This window comes from Thunnus thynnus, chromosome 5 (genome assembly GCF_963924715.1).
Source record: "Thunnus thynnus chromosome 5, fThuThy2.1, whole genome shotgun sequence".
Lineage (NCBI taxonomy): Eukaryota > Metazoa > Chordata > Actinopteri > Scombriformes > Scombridae > Thunnus > Thunnus thynnus.
This window is the reverse complement of record NC_089521.1, coordinates 1,368,413-1,389,470: the sequence shown is the minus strand read 5'-3', so window position 1 is coordinate 1,389,470 and position 21,058 is coordinate 1,368,413. Positions and strand designations below refer to the sequence as shown.

At 39.4% G+C, this 21,058-nt stretch overlaps 1 protein-coding gene across 1 annotated transcript in view; it reads right to left on the bottom strand.

Moving 5' to 3' along the window:
• LOC137182449 (cytosolic carboxypeptidase 4) overlaps positions 1-21,058 on the bottom strand; it is a 218,276-nt gene that overhangs the window by 90,075 nt on the left and 107,143 nt on the right. The window contains exons 12-14 of the mRNA XM_067588662.1: positions 19,246-19,447; positions 17,086-17,176; positions 14,986-15,252 (exon numbers count right to left, since the gene is read on the bottom strand). Of these exons, the coding sequence (XP_067444763.1) occupies positions 14,986-15,252; positions 17,086-17,176; positions 19,246-19,447 (560 nt within the window). The remainder of the gene's footprint in view (positions 1-14,985; positions 15,253-17,085; positions 17,177-19,245; positions 19,448-21,058) is intronic.

Below are 21,058 nucleotides of genomic sequence, written 5' to 3'. Positions count from 1 at the left end.
ACAGACAAGGGGCTGAGACAGAAGAGCGTTTCTGCTATCGCTGTGGCGAAAATGGACACATGGCAGGGAAGTGCAAAAACCCTGAGAACCAAAGCAAAGTGATCCAAAGACTCATTCAAGCTCTCAAAAAGGCTAAGACCCATAGCACTCAACCTACTACTGATGTCCCCTCACCCAAAACTGACTGCACTGTGAGGAGGAGTGTAGTAGATCAGCTTGCCCCAACAGGCCTACCAGAGGGTCTAATAGGGCCACCATCTTTGGAGCCTCTGAAAGTTAATGGACATTTGTGTGATGCATTACTCGACAGTGGCTCAAGAGTTAGCATCATCTTTGAATCCTGGTACAGGAGACATCTTGCTGATACTCCTATTCGCCCAGTAAGTGACCTTAACATTTGGGGTTTAAGTGACTCTGATTACCCTTATCTTGGCTACGTGGCAGTGGACCTAGAGTTTCCCAAAAAGGTAGCAGGTACCCCAACAGCCCTGTCAGCCCTGGCTCTCATTTGCCCCGATCCACCTGGTCCTGATCAGACACCTGTGATCCTCGGGACAAATACCAAGGCTAACCTATCCAAGCGGCTAGCCCAGCTGCGTGACGATAGAGTTGAAGGCACTGTAGCCCACGCCTTTGGCATACAGAACACTTTCCCAGAAACAGTGAAAGAAAAAGCCATTGACTTGTCAAATGAAGAGGATGACGAAATAGGTTGTGTAAAGTTGGAGGGTCGAAGCTCACTTGTCCTACCTGCAGGTGGCAGCATTAAAGTAGTCTGCAAAGTGGTGCTTGGAAAGTCCCTGCCAGATGACATCTTGATAGTAGAGGCCTCCAGTACAGCTACTCTCCCATCAGGCGTCATGCTCCAACCTATGGCAATACCCAGTAATGCTGTGGACATTAACCGGCTGACAGTTGTGGTTCATAATGAGTCGCAGAAAGAAGTGACCATTCCTGCCGGTGCTGTCCTGGGTCACCTGTGTGTAGCTGATGTGGTTACCACAGTGCCAAAACAAAAGCCAGAGACTGAGGATGCTTTTGATGTCCGAATGATCGACTTTGGTGAGTCACCTGTCCCCGAAACATGGAAAGCAAGGCTCAGACAAAAACTGTCTGAAAGAGCAGATGTATTCTCTCTTCATGAACTCGATGTGGGACTCGCCAAAGAAGTGGAGCACACGATCCGCTTATCTGATTCACGACCCTTTCGTGAACGCTCCAGACGCATCGCCCCTGCGGATATTGACGACGTGAGGCATCATATTCAAAAGCTACTAGCTGCAGGCATCATTAAAGAGTCCAGAAGTCCATATGCATCGCCCATAGTGGTTGTGAGGAAAAAGAATGGGGATGTAAGGATGTGCATTGACTACCGCACACTAAACAGCCGCACTGTACCAGATCAATACACTACCCCACGCATCGACGAGGCTCTTGACTGCCTGTCGGGTAGTAAATGGTTCTCAGTGATCGACTTAAGAAGTGGTTACTATCAAATAGCCATGAAAGAAGAGGACAAAGAAAAGACTGCCTTTATCTGCCCTCTCGGGTTCTACCAATTTGAGAGGATGCCTCAAGGCATAACTGGAGCTCCTGCAACCTTCCAGCGCCTCATGGAGAAAGCAGTTGGAGACATGAACATGCTCCAAGTAATAGTCTATCTGGATGATCTGATCATATTCGGAAAGACCCTGGCAGAACATGAAGAGAGACTCTTAAAGGTGCTGGACAGACTCAGAGAAGTAGGGCTCAAGATTTCACTTGACAAATGTCAGTTTTGCCAAACAAAGGTCAAGTATGTGGGTCATATTGTGACTGCTGAGGGTGTTGCCGCTGACCCTGCAAAAATCGAAGCTGTGACCACTTGGCCCCAACCTTACAATCTCAAGACCCTACGATCCTTTTTGGGTTTTTGTGGTTATTATAGACGATTTATCCACAACTACTCCTCCATCGTCCGCCCTTTGACTGACCTCACTAAAGGTTATGGCCCCCCTCAGCGTAGCAAAAAGCCAGTAAAAGGGAAGAGAGATGTTTATTTGGATGAGAAGGAGCTGTTTGGAGACAGGTGGGACGAGTCATGCACTGAAGCCTTTGAAAAAATCAAACAGTGTTTGACAAACGCCCCTGTGCTCGCCTTTGCAGATCCTGATAAGCCCTACACACTGCATGTCGATGCTAGCCTTACGGGACTGGGAGCTGTGCTTTATCAGGCATACCCAAAAGGCTTGCGACCAGTGGCGTTCGCAAGCAGAAAACTGAGCTCGTCAGAAAAAAACTACGCCATCCATCAGTTAGAGTTTCTGTCGCTGAAATGGGCAGTTGTGGAGAAATTTCACGACTATCTCTACGGAGCCCACTTTACTGTGCGTACAGACAACAACCCTCTAACTTACGTCCTGACATCAGCAAAGCTCAACGCCACAGGACATCGGTGGCTGTCGGACTTGTCAGTGTACGATTTTAACATTATCTACAGACCAGGTAGAAATAACATTGATGCTGATCTGTTGTCACGCATAGAGGCAAGAGATGAGGAGACGGAATGGCAGAGCATCTCGCAGGCTGGAGTCAAGTCAATATGCCAGCGAGTCGGTGTTCTTGGCCCATCGGCAGACTCCCCCAAGTATGCTGAGCAGCTTGGAGCTCCACCTGACTGCATTCCTGACGTGTATGCTTTCCCCACACGTCTTCAGCTTAACTCACTGGAACAAATGTCCAGGCAGGACTTAATGGCAGCCCAAGCCCAAGACGGCTTGATAGCACCCACCATACAAGCTTTAAAGTGTGGCAAGTGGAAAGACAACCCAGAGTTACTCCCTATGAAAAGAGAGATGGGTAAGCTAGTCATGACTGACGGGTTACTACATCGGGTGAGCACATGCCACACAGGGAAAAAGACACAGCAGCTAGTGCTACCTGCCAAGTTCAAAGCAGTAGTACTCAAAACCATGCACGATGACCTTGGTCATTTAGGAGTGGACAGAGTCACTGACATGATCAGGAGCCGATTCTTCTGGCCAAAGATGTCAGTCGATGTAGAGCAATATGTGAAAAACTGCGGAGAGTGTGTGCTCAGGAAGACTCCATGTCAAAGAGCTGCACCGTTACATCAGATAGTGAGCTCTGGACCTATGGACCTCGTCTGTATTGACTTCCTGTCTATGGAACCTGACTCAAGAGGAGTGAGTAATGTGCTTGTCATAACTGACCATTTTACGAGATACGCCCAAGCTTTCCCCACTCTCAATCAAAAAGCTCTCACAGTGGCAAAAGTCTTAGTGGAAAAGTACTTTGTACATTATGGCTTGCCATCTCGTATTCACTCTGATCAAGGCAGAGACTTTGAGTCTCGACTCATTAAAGAGTTGTTAAAGATACTGGGCATACAGAAGTCAAGGACCACCCCTTACCACCCCCAGGGTGATCCCCAACCTGAACGCTTCAACAGAACTCTGTTATCCATGTTGGCCACACTCAACCAAGAAAAGAAGCGGCAATGGAGTCAGCATGTAGTGCACCTGGTGCATGCATACAATAGCACCAAGTGTGACGCCACGGGATACTCCCCGTATATGCTGATGTTCGGCCGAGAGGCTCGACTCCCGCTGGATGTATGCTTTGGGACATGCCCAGATGGCAAAGTTGACCAACCACATTCTGCATATGTTGCCAAACTGAAAGAGGATTTGCAGACAGCCTATAACCTGGCCACAGAGGTCTCTAACAAGAGACACCAGCAAAATAAAAAGGCATACGACAAGAGACTTAGGTTCCACAAACTAGAACCTGGCGACAAAGTATTGCTGAAAAACCTTGGATTGAAGGGAAAACACAAACTGGAAAATCGCTGGTACAATGTCCCTTATGTTGTAGTGGATAAGTTGCCAAACTTGCCTGTTTACAGAGTAAAGCCACTAAACGTCAAAGGGAAGGTCAAAACATTGCACAGAGATAATCTCCTTCCCATAGGAGATCGAGTGAGGATACCAGTGCAGGAGGAAATGGAGAATGTTCCAAAGAGACCTGTGACTCGAAGTCGTGTCCCCAACCGACACAAAAGAAACTCCACAGATCACACTGTACAAAGAGAAAGCCATACCTTGAGTGATTCTTCTGATCTGGAGTGTGAATGGCCGACCAAACCCTATAGGGAGTTCATGGGAAATCTCTTGCGAAGGAGAGAAAGACATAGTGCTGAAGGATCAGAGCAGTTGGAAGTCCTCAGTCCTTCAGAAGAGAGTCACTCAGAGAGAGACCACTCTCCTGTAGAGCATATTCCAGATGTCCCTCAAGCAACCGACTCTGAGTCAGGACCACTCTCCAGTGAAGATGAGCAACTACCCTCGAGCTGTTCTAATGTACATGTGACACCAAAGCCAAGTAGGCCAAAAAGATCATTGAAACCAGTTGTAAGACTTACCTATGATGAGCCAGGAAAGGCCAAAGATCAACCCATTACCATTGTACATAGAGGGGTTACTATAAAAATTGGTAAGCACTAAGCTGGGTCTCATAATCTCACCCTTAATACTTTGAGTAGAAACTTAAATTAAGTTTTGTAATCTGATGAGGACATCAGACGTTTAAAGGGGGGAGGGTGTAACCCTGTTAAAAAGGGACAATAAATAGTTTAAATATGTTCATGTTTGATAAAATGTGATTAAAAGTATTAAGAATGATATTTCATGAAGGTTGATAAAGTTTGTTTAAAAATAGTTTAATAAATAAGTTTAAAAAGTTTAAAAAGATTCAAATATGCACTTTAAGATATTTCATGTTATTTTGAAAAGTCTCAGGGTTAAAGAGGAAGTACCGATTGAGAAAAGTGTAATTCTGGTAATTAATTGGTTAAGATCTGGCTAAACAGGAAGTGTGTGTATTTTGTTGTGTGAGCGAGAAACTTGACATGCGAGAGAGAGCGCGCGATACGGAGCAGAGAAGGGAGAACTGCCTGGCGTTTAATATGTTACAGTAAAAAAATATGCAGAGTACGGACACTGTTTATGAATAATAGGTAGAGATAAACGGACAGTGAGTCTCAAAGGACTGTTATTCAGTGCAGCACCGTGTTCGAGTTTAAAGGAGTACTTTGGCAAAGAGTGTTCAACGAGGAGCACAGCTAACAGCTAATGTAGCTCACATTAGCTTAGCTACGGACTTCATCTGCGTGCAGCTAAACCAGCTACTCAACTGATGAAGTTAGCCTGCGGTGTGCCGGACCTGTTCAGTGTGATCTGCGGTGAGTTCTACCGGGAGAGTGGGAGAAGTCATCTGCAGCCGACGTGGCCGCAACACGCTGGTCCTGACAGGAGGAATCGTCTACCTCATCCCATGTATCAGCAACCCGCTGGTATCGCACAGGGAACGAGGAGTACGCCATTACTGCAGTGAGTTGCCATCTGTTTTATTTCAGCGCTTTAGCGTGAAGCAGCCATTTTGTTTCTGGCTACAACGCACACAAGCATCGCTTCAGGCCTGCATCATTAACACTGGGTACCCATATCCTTTTCAGTTAGTTATAACTGCCGGCTTTAGGTGTGTTTCATTATTTGGTGGTTTTATAATGAGTGCACTCAAAAGGGGTATTTGAATATTAAGAAATTGATCATTTAAAAGGTACTGAAAAGTCTTTGGAACTTGAGTGTTATATTTGTGTTTTATTTTCATTATTAAAAGAATATTTGTGTTTACATTTACAACAGTAAATCTTTAAAACTTACTTTTTTCTTGTCATTTGTATAAGTGTCTGAGAAATAGTACTGTTGATGTTTACCGACATATTGAGAGTACTTTTATTTCAATTGGCAAGTGTTTAGGAGAAAGGTATAAACTTAAAGGATACTTTAATTCTTATTTCATTTATCTACAGTTTTGATTAAAAACATTAAAAATTAGTATTAAAACATTCAGTGAGTAAATAAGTGTCTTACATTATAGAATAAATAGAACTTAGTTCACCAATATTATATTACAGTGTACTTGTCATTCAGTATTAGTTAATCTTAAAGAAAGAGATTTCTAAAACATAAAGAACTTGGGAAGCGTACCTCATAAAAATAGACCAGCCGTCTAGAGGGCGCTACACAAGCAAAAGTTAGACATGGAATCCCACAAGGTTCTATGCTTGGACCAATAGTATTCACCTTATATATGCTTCCTTTAGGTTATATTATTCAGAAACACTCCATAAATTTTCATCGCTATGCAGATGATACCCAATTATATTTATCAATGAAGCCAGATGAAACCAATCAGCTAAAGAAACTCCAAGCATGCCTTAAGGATATAAAGACCTGGATGACCTGCAATTGTCTGCTACTAAACTCAGACAAAACAAGTTATTGTGCTTGGCCCAAAACACCTTAGAAACACATTATCTAATGATATAGCTACCAGTGGTGTAACAGAATGTAGTTGATCTATGATCCACGCAGATCGCCCCCCCACGGTTCGGCACGCATGTGAACTGCGGATTAACTGTCAAATTTAATGTATCATTGGAGACCAAGTAAACAAACTGCTGTAAGTACAAGTCATGGACAGACAGGGTATCACTAAAAGGGATTTTGAAGTGCAATGACCAACCCAGCATCTAACAGGTCTGTAGTGACATCTGCAGATATGTTTACACGCTTTTTAATGTGCTGCAGATGAGCAGTTAATTAGCTATCTAGCTGCTAACTGACATTAGCGGTGTACCTTTCCCCGGTGAATGTTTGTTTGGTGGCTCATTCAACAAGCTAAGCTGTAGGACAAGACGTGTGTTCATATTTGTAAGTTATCATCAAGTTTTGATGAAGTTTCATTCACTACTATGCTTAAGGGAGGAAAGTATCATGCCTCCCAATGCAATTTAATTTAACAATTGAGGTTTGAATATTTTATATATTTTAAGATTTTAATTAAACATTGGACATCTTGTTGTTTTCTTTTAAGACCATGAGCAAAAGTAATGATCCAATCCATGACTCAAATCCGTGATACGATCCGAACCGTGAGTTTAGTGATCCTTTGCATCCCTAATAGCTACTCCAGATAGCATTGCCCTGGCCTCCAGCACCACCATAAGGAATCTGGGAGTTATCTTTGGTCAGGATATGTCCTTCAACTCCCACATTTCTTCACTTATGTAATATTGCAAAAATCAGGTCTCAAGAAGATGCAGAAAAACTAATATATGCATTTGTTATTTCTAGGCTGGATAATTGCAATTCCTTATTATCAGGCTGCACTAACAAGTCTCTAAAGACTCTCCAGCTGGTCCAGAATGCAGCTGAACATGTACTGACAAAAACTACAAAAAGGAGAGAATTTAAAATCCTTCTCACCTACAAAGCCCTTAATGGTCAGGCACCATCATATCTTAAAGAGCTTGTAGTACGCTATTACCCCACTAGAACACTGTGCTCCCAGAGTGCAGGCTTACTTGTGGTTCCTAGAGTCTCCAAAAGTACAATGGGAGGCAGAGCCTTCAACTATCAGGCTCCTCTCCTGTGTAACCATCTTCCAGATTCTCCCTGGGGGGCAGACACCCTCTCTACGTTTAAGAGTAGGCTTTAAACTTTCCTCTTTTGATAAAGCTTATAGTTAGGGCCAGCCAGGCTCGCCTTGCCCTTAGTTATGCTACCATAGGCCTAGAATGCCAAGGGACTTCACGTGATGCACTGAGCTCCTCTCTTCTCCTCCTCCTCTCCATCTGTATGCATTCATGTACAATTAATGCATGTTTCTAACTTGACTTCTTCCCTGGAGTTTTTGTGCTTTCTCGTCTCACAGGAAACTCCAGAGCCTGTGTGATGATAGCTTGGTCCTGCCTTGACACCTTCTCCAGCTATTATTGCTATTATTGTTACTAGTCATCTCTATTATTATTGTTGTTGTTATTGTAATTTATATTATATATAATAATATATAATACATATATAATAGATATATAATCATATTATGTAACTGATCATTATGTAAATCCTGTGATGTTGTTTGTTATAAAAATGATAAAGAATTGTTTAACTTTGATAACTATGCTATAATATATTGGGGAGATATTAATTTTTGATTTTATTATCAATATTGCCCTCTATTAAAAGGTTAGGAGTTCATATTGAATTTCAAGTGTTAAACTTGTGTATCACTACTAGAATGTTAATGTTTGGTATATCGCTAGAAGGATTAACTTATGAAATGATTGTATAATGCTGAACTGTTTTTCTGTTACTGTTAAATTTAGTAATTTAATTCCTCATTGTAGAAAAAGAATTTACCATCTCAAATCAAAGGCAGCCACACCGTAAAAGTACTCCAGAGCAAAGACATTGAATATTCATCAGAAATTTGTCACAAAAAAGTTTAAAATGCACCTAAAACTGTATCCGTTTTATCCAAACTCATAAAGACAACCTGAGAGGGATTTCCCTTTGAGCTGATCTCCAGAAACTCATGAGCACTCATGAGCACAGAAACTCAAGACACAATTCCTATTAACACTTATTTCTTTCCTATTAAGAATTTTTTGTTTTTCGACAAAGTATGAGCATATGTTAATCTTTTACCAAAACAAATTCAGTTTGTTTTTGTTTATTTGTAACATTAAGTCTCGTGTTCCCACAAATAGTATTTGCTTTTGAAGTCACGTCAACTCATATGGAGTTAGTTACTTACAGAATAAAGATTTGAGTGTAGTCAGATTAAACTTTATTCAGCATTAAACTAATATTACAAGAAGCCAGCAAAAGCCTGAATCCTAAACTCAACTGATACGTTGCTTTGAAGAAGACAGAGATATTTAAACTGGATCTCGGCCCGCTTGCTGAAAGCAGCACAGCCCAAACTGGCAGTATAGCCGACAGAGACTCTTTGATGGCAGCCTGGAACAAGGCTTAACCCCTCTTCACCAGTGGTTCAACACTGCTGCCTCCACAAAGACTTGCCCACAGCCCACAGCTCAATATGGGCTGTGCAACTACTAAACCTCGTTGGTGACTATACACCACTGCTAACAATGGCTCAACCCAAACAATGCCAGACCTGCTGAGACAACATCAACTATGACAAACTTGTCAACAGCAGGTCATAACATGGCTTTGCGATCAAGAGTTGATGTCGACTAACGTTAAAATTAAAAAGATAATTTCTTTAGAGAAGTTGTGTTAGCTCTTACGTTAGCCTCGAGTCACACACTTTGAGACACTATTTCTAAGCAATTTCCTTTATTATTTTATATTTTATGATCATTTAAAAGCCCTATTATTCTTTTTATTTATTATCTTCGTTATCATGTATCCTCAAGACGTTTAGATATTAATTAATTACGAAGTTGTGACTTTTTTTAGCACAGCAAAACAGAGGTCAGTACTTTGAAAAGAACTTAAGGTTAGGAGACTGATTCATTGATCAAATTGAGAATTAAATTGAAGCTTTCATGTTTCCTCCGGACATTAAAGGTTCTTTATAGGAGGTGGTACCCTGCTTATATGAGGTTTTATGTTGATCAATGCCTAATTTTCCTACACAAGTGTACTTGTACATAAAAACATACATAACAAGAGATAAAAACACAAATTTTTAGCAATCTGGTCTGTGTCAGTGTTATTATAAATTGCATTATTATTACTGATAATGCACCACTACACTGAAAATATTGTACTTTGTATTCCACTACATTTATTTGACAGCTATAATAACTTTGCAGATGATTTTAAAAACCTGTAATGAGCATATAAAATGAAAACATTGTTATACAGTAAAATTAAACAATTAGTTACTTCACCTCCATCCAACATTAAAATGATGTTTACATGTTCATACATCAGTAATATTAATTCAATATATAATAACACTGACAGAGACCAGTCTGCCGCACAATGAGTACTTTTACTTTTGTTATGTAAAGTACATTTTTCTGATAATACTTTGTGTACTTTCATTTAAGTCTGTGTACGCATGTACATGGTTTCCTTTTTGATATTGGCAGAGAGATGACAGGAAATTTGGAGAGAGGAAGGGGTTAACATGCAATAAATGTCTGCAGCCAGAATCAAACCAGGGATGTAAAACCCTTAATAACCACCAAGGCACCCCAAGTAACATAATGAAAGGAATGTTAATGGTTGGCTGCTTGGATAGTGCAAAACTGCACCAAAAATCTGAACAACAACAACAACAAGACCTCCCAAATAGTTTGTGCCTTCCAAAGTGCATACTGTGTGACTGCTTCAAAAATAAGCCATATAACTATTCTCTTATGGTTAGGACAAATACTGCAACAAGAAACGGATATTTAGTGATAGAAGGAAATGGGAAATGAACAGCAGTCTGCCATGTCAAAGTCACATGTTTTACTGATCCTTCCATCCACCCCATCACCTCTCTGAGAGAGTTCATAGTTCTCACAACAACATGACAGTACTTCTGCCTTTGCTTCTGACACACTGTAATCAGCTGTAATTCACAAGACAACTAAAGCACTGTACTTGTCAAGTAAACTTACACAGGTCATTTAAGACATTTGAAAATATGACAAATGCTATCATTTTTCTTGTTACGGCAGTCTTCTAAACAAGAACAAATCAGTAGGTTGTAATATGCAGGTCTGAAATATGAATTGTCCTTTAATTGATGAAAAGAAAATACATTTAATCAACCACTAGCCTCATGAACATGATGTTGACAAAACTCAAAGGCATGATTAAGCTATTCATTTGATTTCATAAACTGACAACTGCTTAACAATATCAGCCCTCAAAGAGCAGTGCAGTAGCCACTTTCTGTCCTCTGGGATTCAGTGTTTACCCTCTGCATTTCCATAGCACAACTTATTAACAAATACAGCATTAACATCAATCTGACCAGTTTAAATGTGATGTTACCATCTTTTTGAACAAAAGACTGCTTAGCTCCATGATGAGCAGCCTGCTCTGTAAGTACTTTGGAAAAGTATTTTACAAAACCAAAGTAGTCCCAGAGCAGACAGAGGCAGAGTCAACTGGATGAGAACATTTGGGTTTGAAATGAGACAGAGCTTAAAAGGTCCCTTGCATTAGGCCTAATCTTATTCTACACCCGAGACAATTTACTCACAAAGCAGCCCTAACAAAAATGGCATTAACATTAGTTCTGTTAAGGGACTGCCGACTCAAAAAATGTTCTCTTTTTAGAGGAGCACCAATATACTGGCAACATAATAAGATTAAGTTCAGAGGGAAATTGCATCTTTAACATTTTTAAATGTCAGCGTCTGTTGGCCTCTTGAAAGTGCTGAGAAAATGTCTCAGACAAGCGACGTTGAAAAGTGCCGTACGTACCGCACACACACAAATACACACACACATTTGTCTACATACACACATATATTTGTCACCACATAGATGCAGATTTAAAATACACATGCATACACATAACCACACACATTTCAGAAGGTGAAATAAAAACGAAAATAAACAAAGTAAATGAAAGTTCAGTAAATGTTCATAATGATAATGGTGATAATTTGCTCTGACATTCTGTCAGGACGACACATTCTCAGCATTTCTCACTTCCCCCAGGTGCCTTGCTCTTCTGCATCCTTCTACCAACAATCATGTTTTCCCACCAGTCCCAGTCACCTGACTCCCACAACATTCCCCTGCCAGAAATACTTACTAGAGCACCAAATGTGGATTAATCCACGGCTGAAAATAGTCCCCAACAAATGCACTATTTCCTCCTGTCTGAGTTTATTCAAGCTTTCTGTTTTCAATTATTCCTCATAATATCCTCGATTTGAAATACCATGGCCATAAGCTTCTCCTAAAGACATGTTTGTACAGTGCAAGAGAAGCATGTTTGTTTTGCCATCTCATCAGCAAAATCTGACATTATCAAATTAATGCAAACAGAAATGTCTAGCCTCGTTGTTATTTTTCTGCCATGTTTCTTACACAGACAGAAGGTAAAACTCACAGAAAGTAAGGCAGTAACAGCATATTCTAAGTCAAACTTCTAACTATGTCCTACTAGCAATGAAAGTGTAGCTGTAGTATCAGCCTAGTTTGACACATATTAGCCAAGGCAGCCACATGTTTCTTTACCTATTGCACTTTATCTACAGTAAGTTGCATGATGAATGTTGCTGAAATGACAAATGTCCAAAATGGAAAGAATTTCATGACATTCAGCCTATTATATTCTGATATACCTTGTGTCTATGGGGAAATATAGGCCTGGTGCACATTCATCCCTTGGGGACCATGAATACTCATGGAAATCTATTTATTCATTTCAAAATCTTTGTCAAGTAGAAAATATGATGTAGCAGTAGTGCTACAGCAAAGAAAGGTCAGGAGGTCATAGAAATCAGTTTCTAGTGAGAATAAATATCCAAGCAAATTAGAAAGAATGTGGCCAACGGCTGTCAGGATGACCTTGCTCTGGAAAGTGATGGACATACTGACATCTGTTTACTATGGTTGGGACATCATCATTGTTGAAGTGCTTTAAGATGAAATGCCAAGAGGAGCTTCATCTTGAATTTGACTGTTTTTGTTGTCTGCATGTTTATTCACAATAAACAGCCACTGGACGTGCTCCCGAACTAATAGGACAAGCATCTGCTATAGTTCCACTCTGACGAATATTATCCTCTCACCGGGGAAATCTATTCTTGACAGGGTGGAAAGCCTCAAGAACAACATCTAAACTATCATGTTTACATGGGCACTTAGGTGAAATCTGAGCAAAATGATAAAATCTGTGCAATTTCTAATGAATTCAGGTTAAGGTGTAATGTGATGATGATGCAATGTTGATGTATAATCTTTTCTTGTTTACAACAACCTGCTGGTACTTAGGGACTGAAATGCACAAGTTGAAGTTGACTCTGGTGCCAGAAAAAAACAGTGGTACTCACTATCAGCAGCAATCAGCATAGAAATGGAGAGGGCCTCATTGAAATGCAAAGAACAGTGTGGAGAGTTTTAGACACTGGTTTAAACAAACATTTCTCTCTGCTCACAGCTCAGCCTGTCTCCTCTTCTCTCTGTCATCATCATTCCATTCAGTTTGACTTATACACAAAGCACATTTCCTCTTACATGCATCAGGTGTGATTATTACCTGTTGTAAACATGTAAGTTCAAATGAATATACCATTTAAACATGTATCAGAGCAATCTAGTGTTTAATCACCTATTTCATCTAAAGTTTATGTGATCTCATTACTGTCAGAAAGCTGTACAGCTCTCAGTGCTGCCATGTATGATTACAAAAAGACATATAACACACTCAAGAAAGACAAGCGGGGTAAAAGAAGGAATGTGAATAAAAAAGAGCAAAGACAGAAAAAATGAGAGTAGAAATAAAGAAAGAAATAAACTCACAGAGACCAATTTCAAGAAGACACAGCTACAGAATAAGGCTATCATGGCTGTCACATCTGCTGAAGACGGGGAAAATGGTGTAATAAAAGAATAGATGAGGAAATAATGGAATGTGACAGGGAGACTGAGAAAGACTGCAGGTGTGTGGGAAGACAGTAATGAGTGGGAAGAAAATAGAAAAAATGAAGGTGGTTGGATAATAGAAGAGCAGGAGAGTAAAAGAAGAAAAGAGTGTGTGGAGGGAGAGATCAGATGTGAGGAGGACAGGGAGACTGATCCTCGGCTCTGTGTAGATGCAGGCTCAGTGGATTGCTGCTGGTTTGCCAGTGACAACATCCTTGCTGGGCTTCTCCTCCCACGGAGGGGCACAGTAAGTCACCCAAAAACCAAACCAGTGCATGCCAAGAATAACATCAAATGCTTCTTCTCTGAGTAAAAAAAAGTATTCCCTTGTGTCCAATCAAATACACTCTACTTGACCATGACACAGTATCTACCTACTGTGCACATTTATGCCAGCAAACACCTTTTTCCAGCCACAGGTCACCATCCACAGACCACTGACTGTACATGGCACAGATTGTTGATTTGGACTTTAATTTTCTTTCTATTTTGCTAAACCATGTTGTATTTGTTAGGCTCTTTTTTTTCCTTTTTCTTTTCTTAAATGGAGGTCCCTCAGCCTCCTGACCACTCCTGTCAATCTGGTTTTTATGCTGTTACATGTGTGAAAATAAAAACATCTAAATTATAGCAGCCACCCTCTTTTACACCCAGTCACCTACAAATCATATAAGATATTTTGCATTATGTTATGTTCACTGACAGTGTTCAGTACCACCCCACCAGCAGTTGCCATTATTTTGCCTGATTTTAACTCCAGTAAATGGTTTTAGTTGTTAACTTAAAGCCAGTGTCAGGTACCAAGCACATATTGGGTATTGAAAAATGTTGGCAGGAACATTTTGCACACATTTTTGAAAAGAAAATTCAAAATTCTAAATAAAATTTAATCCAGCATTAAGTTCCCCCAAACATATATTAATGCAATTAAGTTGCATAAGTACTTAATTTATAAGAAATAAGATCGCTAACCATTTAACTAAGTATTTTATCATACAGAGTTTCATAAATCTATCCTTCAGAAAGGCCAGATAAAAAATGTTGTTCTTTTTTTCTGAGTGTGCCAGAAGATCTGTTTCCAGAGACCATGAAAACAACGCAGATACATTTTAAACAATATGAATATTGATTCAGCTGCAATTTAATATTGAGTCAGAACAGCAACAACAAATTACATATAAACATACAGTACTGTTGGTAGTGATACAATAGATTCTTAGATCTTCTTCTTAGATTAGTTGCAAGCTTTGTGATGCCACTAGCCTATTTCATGATATTGCTGCACGTTTTTAAGATGACATGTAGTGTAAAGATTTCAGGGAGCTCAGAGTCTGAGATTTCTTACAGAGCTACCTGGCAGTAGAAGCCTCTTCCCATGTCCTCTAACATGAAAGAGCTGTTCAATTGACCTTTCTTAAACCCATCTATATGTTCATGTAATATGAACTACATTAGTCCTACACAGCCATCAGGTACATTGTAAGATGTTGTAATGAGCATGGAGTACCTCTGTATGTTGGGTCTGCGTGGAGCCATGGATTCATGTCCTGGTGGTGAGAGGTGACCCCAGAAATCAGGGAAAGCCAGGATGCTGAACCCTGGAATAGATTTGGTTTTAGTGGCTGCAGCATGATACATCTTGGGTTCGTGGTGGGGGACACAGGCTCCATGTCTCTCCAGTAACCTGTCTATCATGGTATGACAGTGGGATTCTTCTGCTGCCTCCTCATCATCATCCTGCTCTTCCTCTGTCTGACCTGGGCTGGCTTCTCCCCTAGGAGCAAAATCCAATAAAGGCACAGACTACTGAGATCAAGAATGAAAGGAAAACATCAAGCTTCATAGAAAGAAAGGTGAAACTGTTGAAGGTGTTGAAACAGAGGACGGGCTATGTTATATTGATCCAGTGATATGCTGTATGAGGAGGGGTCAGACTCCTAACATCAGAAAACAAGCAGAGGTCATGCTGAAGTATAGTGTGACATTACTGCACAGAACATGGAAGGATGAAGACAAGCAGCTGTGTTTGTTGTGTGAGATAAACATATAACAGCACTACAATAGTGGAAAGTAACATCTACTCAAGTATTATATTTAAGTACAATTTTTTATTTTTAGTATTTCTATCAACTTTATACCTCTACTCCACCACATTTCAGACAGAAATATTGTACTTTCTACTCCACTACATTTATTTGACAGCTTTAGTTACTTTTCAGACTAAAATTTTATATGAAATAACATAACGATGAGTTTATAAATCATACTGCATTGCTAAGCAGTGGTTCCCACTTTTTATGACTTGTGGCCCCTTTCAAAAAATCAGTGGATTTGTGTCTCCTTGTCACGTTTCAGATGTCTATGAGTTGTCTGCAGTTCCACCAAAGAGACATTTCCCCTCTAAATTTCCCCTTGAAAGAGAAAAAATTCTCCAATATTTCACAAAAATGTAAAGATTAAAGAAAAGTTTTGAAAATTAATTTAAATTTATGTAGCAGAACAGCAGAACAGTTTTTTCTTCTTTCCTACCAATCTATCATCTCAAGACCTCAGATTTATCTTGTGACCCTTACAAAGCAGTTCAAACTAGCTCCACATCGATCAGCTACAGCAATGAAATGCTGCTTATGCATCAGCTTATCTGTAGCAATAATGTACTGTGTTAAATTTATTTAATATATCAGTCACAGTCCCATTTTCTGCAAAACAAGTACTTAACTTCAATACTTTAAGTAAATTTAGCTGCTAATACTGTGGTAGGTACTAAGTAGGATTTTCATGCAGGACTTTTACTTGTAATGAAGTATTTTTACATTGTGGTATTGATACTTTTACTTAAGTAGAGGATATGATCACTTAATCCACCACTGCAGCACTATAACCCACTGACTGCCAGGTGACTCCAGGATGAAGGACACACCACACAAGAGGTTTCCTCACAGGGCTCACCTCTGCAGACTTGGACTTAAAGACTGAAACACAGTGCTCCACTTTTCTTTATCCATATATTTGCCATGTTGTGTAACTCTTGTGTGTGTGAGATTTGTGTCCGACTATCAAAATATGTTATCAACACAGATGTTTCATGATAAACTATACAATAGTTAATAAAACAGCGTACTGCAAGGACAACATAACATAACGTTTTTCAAGTTATGTGCCTAATAATGTTGTCCTCAGTTGTGTTGACTCAGTTATTCAGCATGTAATCCTCTGTTTCAAATTAATTTCAAATAAACGTATCTATGCTAAAACAATACATTTGAAATAATAAATGGAGTGTTATGGTAAATGAAAGTGAAGAGGTCAGTGGCAAAATATCAGTCAGCTAGATATGTTCATCATAGCCCATCACAGGTGTTGAGGTTTTACACTTAAGTCAAGACTAATTTAGTCAACCAACTTTATATACTTTATATTTTATGTTCCCTTGGTATTTCATTAAGTAAAGATAAATTATAAAATAACCTCTTCTTGAAGCTAGGAAATGACTGAGGTCACTTTTATTGATGAATTCTTTCACATCATTTCTTTTGTGCAGTCAGATTACATTTCCTGTCATTATCACTAGAAACACATGCAGAGAAACTAGTGACTTTCAGCCTACCTTGCCTCTCTAACCTTGCTCCTAAACCCAGGACTGGTGCTGAGGATGCTGCTGTGACTGTGGAAGTCTCGGGCTTCTAACGGGACAGCATCTGGAAGACAAAAGATAATAGGCGGAAAAGGAAGAAAATGACCATGATGTGGTTCTTAAATCAGGGAAGACTTGTGCAGCAATGGAGGATGGATGATGAAACTAATGGTCATGGATTTTTTTTTCAATATGTAAAGGTTCTTCTGTATAAGTTGACATGTAGGTGGAATTAGTGAAAAGTAAAAGCATTTCCAAATCTTCCACATAAAACAATTTACAGTATATACATGCTTTCAAGTTAAATGATTAGGACTGGTCTGGAAAATATGCATGAATATTATTACACGTATGTTAGCTATGATAAGCAGCAGGCTGCAGAGTTTGCTATAATGAGTAGTAGTGTAAATTTATGATTTAATGGTTTGTTAGGATGAGATAGATTGCTGCAGAGAGTGTGACCAACGTCCAATCAGCAATGTCCATCACTCATTAATAATCATTTTTCAGAGAGGGGTCATCATTATTCTGTTACCACAGCAAATTCACAATTTATGCTTCAGTATTTTGTATTAAAATGTGTTGTGTGTTGTAACTGTCACCACTAAAAGTAAAGTTTTAGTATCTGAAAAGATTTACATTTGTGTGAATGTATGGGATGCATTCCCAACTGTGAGAATACACTGAATTAATATTCCATTTCTGTATGAATATATTTTGCATGCATAAAAAGATATGTGTATATAATTTTAATACAGATGTTATTTGTTCTTAGACTGTCAGGATTAAAATTCCAATTGTTTGTCTTGGTTAAGTGTAAACAACTGTAAGAAAAAATCTATTAATGCAGATTTAAAGGGGACCTATCATGCTTTTCCTTGTCTTCAATTATATATATAATATTACAATATCAGATGTTCATATTAAACATGGAAAAAACGTATAAGAAGTCCCTGTGAGCAAAAAGCACTGGCTTCAGACTGCTCTGAACACTCCGTTTCCAGTGTTTTTTTCTACTCTCAGCCTGAGCTGACATCAGCTTGTGACGGATTTCTTTATATGGTCATCTGTTCACTGCTCCACTAACATTATGGCATTTTTCCATTGTATCGGGGGTAGTCACGCCGAGCCATGACTCCATTACCCAGCAGGACAAAGTAAAATTAGTTGTTTACCTGTTGGAGGTGTGCTAGTCGTCTACAGCTCTTCATCAAACATCATCATCACTGTGGCTGTCTCTGCTTGTACTACTCCTCCCTGCATTATTTCTAACTGAACAAAGAGCTACAAATATCTACATGCCTCATTGTTTCCACTCGTTTTTAGCGCCGCTAACAAAGCTCCATTAATTCAGTGAGGAACGTTTTTAATTTCCTGTAAATTCTTCACAATAAAAGTTTCCTGTTATTTAGTCATTATTTAGTCAAGCTTTTAATTTGAAGCAGTAAAGCAGGAAATTTTGAGTTTGCATCGGCGGTAACATAACATGACTCTGATACAGCTGCCCCTCAGCAGGCTTCTTGAAAGCTGGGCAATTGGAACAGAGTGGGCCCATCGGAAGGCTGGCCTTAAGGAGACAGGAGCTAAAACTGCCTGTTAGCATTAGAGGCTGAACTGAGGGGCTGCATAAAGGGCCAGTATAAGATAAATCAGGCGTTTTTTGAACCGTGAATCATGCAGAGCTACTCTAGTGGAGTCCAAAAATAAAAATATAGAGCTGAAAATTAGCGTAATAGGTCCCCTTTAAATACACAACAGTGAATTATGGAGCAATGGTACCATGTAATTCATCAACAGGTTTTTTGACTGCAGAAAGTATTAAAACACATTTAATAAAATGTTAAGATTGTATCTTTTTACAAATGGAGTAGCTGAATGCAGACCTTGTTTTGCTCTTTAAAGGGGTGATTCTGATGGACAAAACTATTCAACTCACCTTTATTTGTGATTAAGAGATGTATGTTTGTTGAATTGATTGCTTCACTTTCTTATGCTTTTTTGTACTACAGTAAGTTATCATGTTGTTTTTGTCTCAGCGTTAGTCGTTAGCAAGTCTTATTGCTTATTATAGTATGGATGTTATGTGCATTACATAAATACATTTGACATGGTTTGGTTTGACCTGGCTCTGACCTGGTGTGTGTCTCTCTGTGGACGTTTCTGTCTCTGAGTGAGACTCAGAAGAAGAATTGGACGACTCACTCCTCGCAGTACTCTTCCTCCTGTCCCTCCTGGATGAGTGAGGAGGCAAACTGCTGAGCAGCACAGTGTCCTCATCTGATGAGGATGATGATGATGTCGAACTGTCCTCTGGCTCTGAACTCAAATTCAGTTCCTGGGAGACAAAGACATTGCCTTACAGTCACATGATTTGCTCAAAGGCCAAAATGTCTTCAACGTATGCCAAAAAACCAGTTTCACACTTCACGCTTCATTTAGTCGATTTTGGACAAATATTTGAACAATAATAACAGATGTTTCATCATGTCATAAGAGGCAACACGTAAACCAACCTTCATCCCTACAGACATCAGCTCCACACACAGAACACAAAATACTAAACGGCATGTATTTGTTGGATAAGTTATAAGAAATTAATCATTCTTATATATTTATTTTTTCTTGTCTTAGTGAGATTTTTGCCGGGAAAGAATTAGAGAACTACACATAGAAAGTGTTTATGGATTGTATCTAAATAAAAACTGTGGTTAAAAAGTAGCTGTAAAATTTGTGCAGTTAAACTGCATGACAACATCTTCAATATGGTTTTAAACCAGAATTAAAGCTGGAGTGTGGGACTTCTGTCTCCCCCTTCTGGCAGTGAAAGTAATTACAAAAACACTGTCAACATCTGTCTATGTCACAGGCTCTGCCATAGCCTACTCTGTTGCGGCTGTAAAACGGTGGATAGATTGTTTTGAGCGTCACCACCAAAGCATACTGCACGCTCTGCCCATAGAGCATGTGCAGTACGCATTCATCCGGCCAGCGTGGGAACGTCAAAACCGACACCAGATTAAAAACTCTGTATACTGTGAAATATAGAGAGATTTATCTGGTGGGGATAGGCTTAATCAGCATTGTGTGAACTCATTTTGCAAGGGTTCCATAATACTAAAATTCAATCAGCTTTATGTTTAGCAGTATGTTTGTTGACTTCCCAGGAAAAAACGGAATGATTACTTTTAACAGTTTTAATATGAACGACATCAAACAGTCACAATAAAAATCACTGAAAAAAATCATCTACAATAAATAGAGACATTTCTAAATCAGTGCATGTGTCTTTTAATGGAAATTAAAATATGACTCTACTAGTGCACAAAGATAATATAACTAAAACAAGAATAGCAGCTTTAATGACTGTTTATATACAGTCTATGTAGCTGATATCTGACTTTCACTCTCTAAAGATAACAAGGCAACACAGTGGGCTTGTCTACAGCCTGCGTGATCATCTGTTCTCTGTTGGACTGTTGTTGTGACGGCAGATTCACAAATCTCAGCAACTAACTTGGAGAGTAAAATGTTATCAAAACTGACAGGAATGATGGCCAAAGCTAGAAAAATAAGACCCAGGTGGGAAAAAAAGAAACATTTTTCCTTCAATGAGCTGCGAACCTGTCTAAAGGTGTTGTCTTAGAGTCCTGTGTTTATAGGCTTTTACCATTGTGGAATAAAGAGTTTGTTTAAGTTTTACATTTTCCTGTTTGAAAAAAATCCTAACTTAATCAGAAAACACTCTGAGGGAAGTGAAAACATGCAGCACTTTTTAAAAGGGAAAGCTTCTGTCTTCAAACTAATAACACAGAGTAGTGCACACTGGCAGTATCTTTCAAAGACAAACTCCTAGAGGACAGAGGAGGACAATATTATATTGCTTTATAGTTTTTTATTGGCATTGGAGAATTATGCCATATATTTTAATGTACACATTCTGCAGGTA